Below are 10641 nucleotides of genomic sequence, written 5' to 3' on the forward strand. Positions count from 1 at the left end.
CCGACGGGGCGAGGGGAGTTCATGACCTACCAGGACGCACTGGGCATGGGGATGGTGCACCCCATGCTGCTGCAGCATTCGGCTTTGGAGATCAACAAGGAGGAGAAGGCAGAAAGGAGGTCACGGTCTCATGAGCGAGTCCGCTACGAGGACCCAGCTCTGCGGGGCCGGTTGCCGGAGCTCCTGGAGAGCAGCGGGAAGATGCATTTCGAAGTAGCCGGCGACAAGGGTGTGAAAGTGCACCAGAGCTCCGGCCACCCTAAGAACTCGGCCAAAAGTGACAAACACCTTTTCCCGGATCTTCTGCGAGATGAGCAAGAGGCTAAAAGCGAAGCGAATGTAACGAAAGCCAGCTTTGCTACGGAAAGCAGTAATCAGGCTAATGACCCCACAAAGCACAAGGTAGAGCAGGCGTCGCAGCACAGAGATTTTATTGCAATGAGAGAGGAGTTCGGGAGAAATAACGATCTTCACGAAACCTATAATTTCAAGCAAGCCCAGAGTTCATCAGTTTTTGGCTTAAGGAAAGAAGATTTATCTGTGAGCCAGCCCAAAGAGAGAGTGGGGGTCCAGCCTTCGCCTGCTTTCTTGGAAGGCGCTCACAAGAGCGACGCTCCGGCTCTGGCTTTCGGCAAGGTGCAGGAGGATGCGAAGCCATTCTGCATGGGGACTGCGCCACCGAGCATCGACGCCGGCCAGACCTATACCAAAGACGGAGCCGACGACGCGGAATCTGCTGATGGCAAAATCTTGAAACCCAAGCCATCTAAGTTGGCCAAGAGGATCGCAAACTCTGCCGGTTACGTAGGTGATCGGTTCAAGTGTGTGACGACCGAGCTGTACGCGGACTCCAGCCAGCTCAGCCGGGAGCAGCGGGCGTTGCAGGTGAGTCCGCGCGGTCCAACGACCGCCGCGCTTTTTAAAATTTTTTGGTTGTTTATTTCTCTGTTGCGAGTTGCAGTCAAGTATTAAAGTTGAGAGAAAGCGACGCAGGTGGGGAAATCAGCAAATTTTTTTTGTTGTTGTTAGCATGTACTCGCCAGAAACGGTTTAAAATAGCAGAGTAAGTTTGTTAGCGAGAGTGAGGCGATGTACAGAACAGTATGTATGGCTTTTACGTATTGCACGTGCTAGTAAAGCTTTAACAGGCTTTTTCTAGGATCTGCTACAAAAAAAAAAATAATGTTTAATGTACATATGAAATGTTTGTGCAGTTACGGAGGGGAGTCGGACAGGCGTGCATGTTACATTGGCACTGGCTGTAATTTCTCGGCCGACCTGTAGTGCCAGCTAGCAAAGCAAACCCAGAAGTTGGGATTAGTATGCCAGACGTGCCATTTGATGGAGAGGAGTCGCAGCCGTGTATTAGTGGGTCTCAGGCAATGTTTGCGCCAAGCGCAACGCGTAGGGAATAGTAGGAGCGGTGTTGAGGTCAATGCTGAGGGATGACAGACAGATGCTGTGTAGGAATATCCTTAAGGTATTTTACTTTTAATGAAGGAATGAGTTAAGCCAAATTGTTTTGCATTGTTAAGAAAAGAATTGGTTTATGCTTATAAAAATGGATGAAATTATCTAAATGATCCATTGAGTGCCCATTTTAATTACATAGATGGAAGGATTACAAGAGGACAGTATTTTATGTCTACCTGCTGCTTACTGTGAGGTCAGTTCTTCAAATTTTTATTATTAGACTCTTACATAAACCTTTGAGTTAAATTTCATTTCCAAATACACAAAGGGAAGTTTGTGGGCCATGGTCGTCTTTATTCATTGTGCAGTTTTGTGTTGTTTTGGTTTGTTGTTTTTTTTTCTCTTTTTTTTTTGTGTCTCTTTTAAACTCCAAAATGGAATGTTTTTGTTTTATATACAGTATACATTTATATATATCTTATATATATACATATATACTTATATATAGAAGAATGTTGTGACTATTTGCATATAGATGCTAGAACACTGTTTTACAAGTCAGGTGTGTTAAATTCCTACTCTAGCTATCTATCTGAAACCTTGGTTTTGAGCCAATTTTTCTTTGGAAATGCTTTCATATGAGGTAAGGTAAATGAAGTGGCTTTTATCGCAAGACTTTTTTTTTCATATCAATTCTCTTTCTAGCGTGCAATGATGCGCTTCTCAGAGTTGGAGATGAAAGAGAGAGAAGGCCAAACAGCTACCAAAGACTCAGAGGTCTGCAGATTCAGCCAGGCAGACTGGGAAAACTTGAAAGGAAACAGTGAAAAGAAGCCAAAGTCTGTCGCTCTGGAAGATGCCATTGCTGACCAAAATGACAATGACAGATGTAAGCAAATTTAGATGGCTTTCTGAAGCGCGTACGTGTCTCTGTGCCGTGGCAGCTTGCAGCAAAGCTGTGCAGGCAGCGTAATCCTCGTGTTCTCGCGGTGGTGGTGGTTTAAAGTCACTGACCTCAGCCTCTGGAGGTACATGGCTGCCACAGCTGGTGCTCTCTGTGCTTGTTTTGGGGTCTGGAAGTTGCTGGTTACAAGTCATACCTGATTTGGTTAAGTGTCACTGAAGTGTCACTGTCCTAAAGAGATCGTCAGTTAAAAATTGATGGGGCACCATGTCAACCAGTGAAAGCAGAGGTCCAAGGGTTATATTCTAAATGCAGAGAGGAGGTGGGGGAAAAGAGACAGGCAAGGACGACTTCAGCTTCCTGAAGTTGCTGTAGTGCTGGGAGATGCCAATGTCGTGGCTTTCAGGCAAAGCAAGGATGGAGGACACATGGGTGATGGGGAGCGGAAAAGGACGGGATCTGCCAGGCTGGCTTATCCCTAAAATCTGGCCGTAAAACTCTGAACGATGAGAAGCTCGTTTGCCTGGGTGACTTCTTGCTGCAGCGACCGGTGGCAGGGTGCATGTGGTGAGCTGGCACAGATCCTTGCCGGCAGGAGGGGAACTGTGAAATTCCCCAAGGGTCTGACTGCTCCCTCCGGGCTGTGGTGAGGTGTCAGAGGTAGGCGGAAAGTGTGTGCTAGCAGCGTTGGCCTAAAAGTGAGAGAAACTTAAAAATAAATAAATAAATGCTGTTAGGGGCATTTATTTTTACTGTGTACAAGAAAAATAACCTTTTTTTTTGGGAAGCTGTGGTAAGCATGTGTCTTCTGTCAATTTCCCTTTTTCTTTCTCTTACCTGTATGATAAGGAATGGGTCGGTTCCTCCTGCTACTACTTTGTTTTTAGCAACTCGGAAGAAATACCTGCGCTGAAAGTATTGCAAAACAAGAGGAAAGGCACTCTAAGCCTGGAGGGGGTGTATGTGTGTGTGTGTGCGTGCAGTGTGTTAACTGTGCTCTTCTGTAGGTGAAGATTCATGAGTAAGACTAGTAGAAAATTTCATTCGGGCAATTTAATAACTTTGAATTACTGTTTTGGTCTTTGGTTAATGCTTTTGGCAGAGACCGTGCTGGTCAATCGTACTTGCTTAGTTACTCACCTAAATCAAGTTACCTTGGTGTTGCTGTCACTGAAATAACAACCTCGACAAAAATCAGCCTGGCAAAACACCAAGGGAAAGTTTTAATTGCAGAAGGGGAGGAAGTACCATGGTGGGGAGAGGCAGGCTGAGCATCTGGAAGCTGAGTGAGCTTTCGCTTCTCTCAGCTATATCGAGGCTGCTTCGGGGAGGAAGGCACTGATGCCTTTGCGGTCCCCGGGCTAAAGCGGAGAGCTTGGCAGGCTGCTGCCCCTTGCAGCCTCCCTTGCTCTCCTCGGAGGGCCTGGGTGACATCCTTTGTTAAATCCCACCCTAGGGTCCTGCCAGCTTGTTCTGGCTGCGGGACAACATAGGTCTAGCAGGGGAGAGAAGGGCAGTGGTGTACAGGGTCAGGGATGGGTGCAGGGGGAGAGGGAGTGCCTGGTGGGGAGGGAGGGGATGCTGCTGCGAGGAGGGACAAAGATGGAGCATCGTTGTTTGCTGAAACGACCCCTCCCATCCTTGAGAAAGGCTCATGATGTGGTGGGTGTGTCCTTACATTCATCGTTCAGTGAGGTCTCCAGCACCTGAATCTGCTGGCTAAAATGTGTTTGAGACTATTAAATAACTGTTGCAAGCAGGGAAGGTATGGTCAGTATTATGTTAGATCGGTCCTCTCATCTACTAAATAGCTCTGACTTAACAGCCTATTTCAGAGTTTGGCTGAACCTCTAAACTCCTAAAAGTGCAGATCTGTTCTCAGGGAGCTCCCCTTCTGCGTGCCCACCCATACCACAGCAAATACTTACTGGTACAGATTCAGGTCTCAGCAAAAGTTTTTTTATCGTGGTGGTTCACCTCCTGCCCCTCGGGATAGCAGGTGATAAATCAGGAAGCTGAGAGTGAATGCTTCTAGTGCAGTGGCTTGGACTCTGCTGGGGCTTGAGCTGCCGGCAGTCCTGATGCGTCTCCCAACAGGCGACTGGCAAAGGGGTGATGTGCTCTGCCTGCTCTTCCCCTCCGCTTATCGCCAGCGGGAGCCAGGGCTTCCTAATCCCTTGCCTTCCCCTTTCCCTCCCATATCTAACCACGCTGTCAGTGCGTCTGGCTTTAAATCTCTCGGAATGGGGAACTAGCTGAATGTTGCCAGCCCTCTTTCGTTTCGCTTTCTGCTGCCCGCCTGCGATCTCGCTGCCGCTGGTAAGACGTTGTCATATCATGTAGCGTTCGCCCGGCGCTGGCCGAAAGCCAAGCGGCGTGGCTGTATTTTACATGCTCCAGTGGGAGAATTCGTGAGCAAAACCAGGGAGCTCTTGGGTGCAACCCTCTCCCCTGCTGCCGCTGTGAGCGTTCTGCCTGCCCGATGTTGGCGGGGAGGAGGAAACCCGCAACTGAAACGGTGACGGTGGCACGGAGCCGGCTCACAGGGCTGCCTCCGCTGCTGCGCCTGGCAGGGAGCGCAGGAGCCGGTCGGGGCCCTGGCAGTTGCCAGCTCCCCCCCTCCGGCTCCTCTGAATCTACCAGTGCTACAGCAACAACAACAACAGGCTAAATTACACGAGCAGGTGATGCTTTCAGAGGCATCTGATGGGATGGAAACTCCTTTTTTTAGCTTGCCCTGGGACTTGCTCATTTTCCTAGCTCTATAGTGTGCACGCGGACTTTTTTTGGAAGTGAATGAAGGCACCAATATCCGATTCCTTAAACTTTTCCTCTGACTTGGCAGCGCGTGGCTTTGCCTGACGGATAGTCTTAAGCTCCATTGTGCCTTTCTGGAGAAGGATAAAAAAAGATATTTTTTTTTTCCCTAAAAGTCCAATTTAAGGGAGGTAGCTGTGTTAGCTAATTAACAAGAGCAATTAAAGCAGAGGAATAAAGTAGAAGTGCTTTAATTCTCTCCCGCCTTGCTTAGGGTTTTGCTGGGCATTCCGAGAGCAGCCGCGAAGCTGCTTTGTTGCCAAGGTGACTCGTAAATGTTGCTGAGGCGATGCTGCTCCGGTGCATTTCCATAGCACAAACGTGATAAATTATGGGATGCATATGTCATGAGTCATAGGATTGTTCAGAGATCAAGTGATTTAAGCTATTGGCACGGACACACGCATCAATATGGGCATGTGATGATCGCATGTTGCTTCATAACAAAGCTCTTCTAGTGGAATTGAAAATCATACTCGAGTGTGAAAGATTAAGTAAATTCTACAAGCTGTGAATTTCTTGATCGGGGAGCATGATTGTACCCATTTATCTAATTTTCTGTCGGGAAGACACTTCTTGTTTAAGCCTTAGCTGGGAACAGTAAAATCCGGTATGATAAAAACCTGATTTTCTCCTAAAAGCCTTAAGGCATGAGGTCAAGGGGAAAAAGTTAAAGCAGTTTCTGTGTGTGAAAGTAAGTGGCGTAATGCGTGAAAGCCTTTAAAGCTGATCTTCAGCATTGGAGCGAGGTGCTGGTGTCCCTTTGCAAGGTAATCCCCTGCTTTGCTTTTCTTGCTGGGCTGTGTGTATACCTGGCCAAATGAAAGATGGAGACAGTAAACATGTCCTTTGCCCTGGTCGGTTATTACCTTCCTGCCATGGGATATACTGAGGGGGAAAAAAAAAAAAGAAGGGAAACCCCAAAAGTCTGTGCAGGGAGAATTGTGATTGTCTGTTTGTGCAGTGGAGTAGGCTCAGGCAGAAGGAAACAAATGTGGAAAGCTCCCAGGCAGAGGTACTTGGAGGAAAAAATTAAATTGGCTGGGTTTCCTCTGCCTCCCGGGATCCTCAGGATGGGATGCTGAAGTTGACTTCCGGAATTTCTTACTTTTGTTGTGATCTCCACGCTGAATACTGGGTTTTAGCGTTTGAATAGTCATTGCTGTCCTCGGATGAATAAAAGGTGGCTTGCGTAAGGGAGCGCAATGAGAGGTTGCTCCAGGGAAGAGGAAAGACTGTTTTTGGCTGCCATGTTATTTGAACAGAAGAATCGCAGCTTAAACACTCAGATGTGTTTCCGTGTTTGCATCGCATGGGAGGGCCTGGTCTGAAGCAGCTGACAGCAACAGAAAGATAGAAAAATGAAGGAAAGTTTCACTGGGTAGCGTGTTTGTGTGTGCATGTAACTGTTCGGTGAGATCGTAACGCGTGCACTGAGGAGATACTGCTTCAGGGAGAAACCATATGGGAAGAAGCACCTTCTTAATTTTTCCTTGTTTCTGGTTGGGTAGGACAGTGAGAAGTGGTTTGAGTTGTTGGTGCTAGTTCTTGCAGCTGGTGTGAGACTGGCAAATGCTGGAGGCTCAAGGAAGGAACACGTTTAGGAGTATAATCTCCTTACTCATAGAGGTGTGTTGCTGTGAGAACTCAGCATCTATCGTGTTTCTGGCTGCCTCGTCACTGTTTGAATAATGATGATATGAAAACTCCAAGTATTTTGTTTTTGTTTTCTTCCTCGGGCAGAGAAAAGGATGCTGTAGATACATGGCAGGCGGGGTCAAAAGCAAATACGTTTTCCTTGTCCTTATTGGGCATGCACGATATGCTTATGTTGCTGTGCCTCATGTTGACATTTATATCTTAATTTGGGGAGACATCGCGTCTAATCCGGGTTGCTTGCAAAACAGTTTGAGGACAGAGTGGAATCCGGTGGTAAAATATTAATAGAGCCTGCGCTCTGTGAGGCGGTCGCCGCTGTGCCGAGGGGAAAAACCTCTGGGCATGCGACGTGTCTGTGCAAGCCACGTAGGGAGCCTGACAGCCTGTGGGTTACGCCGTGTCCCGAACAGCGACTGACCTTTGTTCTTTCGCGGTGAAAATCCCTCTGTAGAGGAGAGGCGGGGAGCATCGGCGGTGGTGGAGCAGATAGGCGAGGACGTGTCCCGCGTGGCTCCCTGGCTCCGCCGTCGCTGTCCTCCCGTGTCGGTGCAGGATGATTACACAACCCGGATTAACGCGCGGAGATGTCGCTCCTCTAATGGTCTTAACCGCATTGAGCGGGACGGATTTCAGAGACGCATGTGCAGCGCGGTCAGTCCTCGAGAGGGATTTCTGCCTCGGCAGCTGAGGAGATGTAGCTCTGGTCACCTGGCAGCGAGGGCTTTTTTGGATAAACTTCAGTGGGTGTGTGGCACGTGGAGCCCTGGGGAAGCACCGACGGTGACAAGCTGTTAGCGAGGTTACAGCAAATGTCTCTCCCCTCCTTTTTATTTTTTTAGCACAGACAGTCTAAGCGAGCGGCACTCAGCATCGCTGTGCCAAGTCCTCTCGCAGATCCGAGAAGGAATTAATCTGCAGCGGGTCGCTGTTGGCGGTGGCAGGCTGGAATTAGCTTGCTGTTTCCTACAAGCCCCAAAGATTAAGACCGTCAACCCGCCCCCCCCTCCCCACTGCCCCGGCCTGCTACTTCCTCTGACCCTGCGAAAGCTTCTCTGGGAATTGGTCAGGATGTGCCTGCCTTTTCTCAGGCACCTGGGGCTGGGAGCAGGGAAGCTGTCCCGATCTAGCGACTCTCAGCCTGAACCGTGACCTGTAGCTGCTGGGGCTGCTGGAGATGCAAGAGTGCCCTTACCTGATCTGTTCAGGGAAACTGAGCATATAAGTATAATGTTTCCTTATGAAAGGGCGGAAAAAAAGGAGCAGATTACATTAAAAATGTAAAATGAAATCCGATAGAAGCATTTCTAAAGTGACACTTAAAACGTGGCTGGCGCAGCTTCTTTTATAGAGGGCTGCCAATGCTGCTGGTGTGGTTATAGGATGCAGCTGTTGGGCAGCATCTTCATACCAGATGTGCAAGCACGGGGTGTTGCCAGGTTCGTCCTGGTTCAGGGGGACACTAGCGGTTTAGGGGCATGGTCATAGTAAGCTGAGATACCCGTTTTCTGGCATTGCTGGCTAGAAGAAGTGTGACAAACAGCATTTTAAATTCTTGAAGGGAGCAGGTGTTGGCCAGACGGCCTCGTGGAGAGGAACATTGCCAAATAGCAGAATGGCCCAAGAGTCCTGCTCGCATGGAAAAAGTCAACTTTTGTTTTTCTTGGCCAAAAATATCTTCTGCTGTTTCATAAAGCAGCCCTGCAGGCAGCTTCCGAAGCGGTGTAAAAATGATGCTGGGGTGTCTTCTGGTGCCCGCAAACATCTCCAGTACCCTACGTGCTACTTGGAGCTGTTTCCAAGTTGTGGTGAAGAAAAATCTCATTGGAGAAGTGTTTTGTTTTTTAACCCTTTCAGCCTTTCCTTGCTGACAATAGGTATTTCAAAGACAGTTGTGAAACCTGAAGGTGTTGGCAGAGCTGTAGGAAGGTGCTCTCAGGTGAGGATGGGATAGAGTTGGGCTGCATCCAGGAGGTGCCACTGCCTGGGTCCTGGTGTGGTGGGTCTCGGAGGGGACAGGGGAGGGAGGACGCTGCAGGGGAGCAGCGTCTGCCCTGGCGATGGGGAAGAGCAGAATTCGAAGGCCAGGCTGTACGTGGGAGGAGGGCTGAGTAAGGACGGGGAGGATCAGGGGGAGGGAAGGGAAACGGAGCTGTCAAGAGTCCAGGTAGGAAACCAGCGGATGTGTTTGAAGAAAGGGAGAAGGAGGAAGAGGAAGGAGGAGGAAGAGGAAAAGGGACAGTAAGCTGTAGGGAAGTAGAATGGAGCATACAGATGGTTTCACAAACAGCGGCAGTCGTGCGGGAAGAGCATCGGTCAGCCAAGAGGGCTAAACCACGTGAGAAAACGAACTTGTTTCTGAGAATTGTAAGTAGGACGCTGTTACAGCCTGTATTGGATCTCTGTCTAGTTGTGCCCCGACTAGCTTGGTTAACACCCTCCCCCCAAAAAAACCCCACCCCAAAACTATTCACTATGTGATTGTCATTTTATATCGAGCACCCATTTAAAATTGCTTCAGCTGTCTCTAAATTTGAGAGAGCAGTATTGGAGAGGGGAAGCTGAAGTTAGGGCAAGCATGGCAACGTGGGTGTTTTTGTGGCTAATTTGTCAGACTAGTTCCTAGCAAGCTTTTCAAATCTTACCCGCTCGCTGCTGCTGGAAATATTCCCTGAAAAAAGCGAGGTCTTTTTAAAAAAGGTGACAAACATCATGTGATATGCAGAGACTGGCTGGTTACTTGAAGTGAGGAAGCCTTTTTATAACCTTGGATTCAAGTAGTGCTTTTTGCAAAATATCACAGCTATTCTTAGTGGTATTCCCATGTACGTGTGTGCGTGCTCCGTATCCCATTTATATCTCCAGAAGAAGGGACGAACGCTTTTGAGTCAGACTCTGCAATTCGATGCAAGAAGTTAGGAAAGGATTAGGGATTAGCGAAAGACTAATACTTTGTTATCATCAGAAGGTATTTTTGAAAACAAAGTCATTGCAAAGTGGAGTTTGGATTGTTGCTTACCACGGGTTTGGGGGCGAGGTTGCTTTCTGAAAGGAGTCTGTGCTTTCAATATCTAAAGATATTTCTTTATTTAAAACAACGTATTGTGATGTTTCTATGGATACGAGTATTGTGAATGTTGTACTTCTTAAATGAATGTAAAAACAACACAAAGTAGTGCGCTTTTGGGGGTTTTGTACTTAACTGCTGAGAAAACTGCTGCCTTAGGCTGACCAGAGGAGACTCGTTGTGAAGTAGAATTTTGTGTTTATTTGCATGCCCCATGAGCCATAAGTCATAATGGAGATGACATTGAAGAGATCAGAGAGCGTAGCTTTCTCACAATGAATTGTTTTATATTTATTAGGTCTTGTGGTGTTTGTTTATTTTATTTTTAGGTAACTTTTCTAGTACAGAAAACAACCAAGGTCACTTTCTCGAAACTCCGGAGGAAAAAGATCTTTCAAATGAGAAATGTTATTTAGAGAGACATTCTATATATGAAAAAGCGGAAGACCAGCCAACGGAAGATATTGGCCAACATCCATGTCCACGTCTGGACAGGAAGCGTAAACACTCTGGTGAGAGAGTGCAAAATGATGGCAGCCAAAATGAAAACTTCGCGGATGAACTGCAGGACGAATTTATATCAAAAGCAAAAAAGAAGAAGAACTCCAAAGGTAAGACAGCATTTTACTTTGATCTCTCTCAAGGAATGTCTTGTGAAAGGAATGTCCCTTTGGCTTAATGTGTTTCCATTTTTGAACTTGATAGTTACTAATGTGAGCACTGTCATTTCATTTAAAATTATATATATGTATATATATGTATGTATATATATGTGTATATATAT

General features: G+C 47.4%; 1 protein-coding gene across 1 annotated transcript in view; it reads left to right on the forward strand.

The window, feature by feature from the left end:
- Window positions 1-10468, forward strand: part of LOC104280847 (BCL-6 corepressor-like) — a gene marked incomplete at both ends in the record, with an annotated part of 11021 nt that extends 553 nt beyond the window's left edge. Inside the window, 4 exons of the mRNA XM_009878631.1 lie at window positions 13-885; window positions 1613-1666; window positions 2119-2302; window positions 10187-10468. Of these exons, the coding sequence (XP_009876933.1) occupies window positions 13-885; window positions 1613-1666; window positions 2119-2302; window positions 10187-10468 (1393 nt within the window). The remainder of the gene's footprint in view (window positions 1-12; window positions 886-1612; window positions 1667-2118; window positions 2303-10186) is intronic.
- Between the last annotated feature and the right edge of the window lie 173 nt (window positions 10469-10641).

The sequence above is a fragment of the Apaloderma vittatum genome, unplaced genomic scaffold, assembly GCF_000703405.1.
Source record: "Apaloderma vittatum isolate BGI_N311 unplaced genomic scaffold, ASM70340v1 scaffold26521, whole genome shotgun sequence".
NCBI lineage: Eukaryota > Metazoa > Chordata > Aves > Trogoniformes > Trogonidae > Apaloderma > Apaloderma vittatum.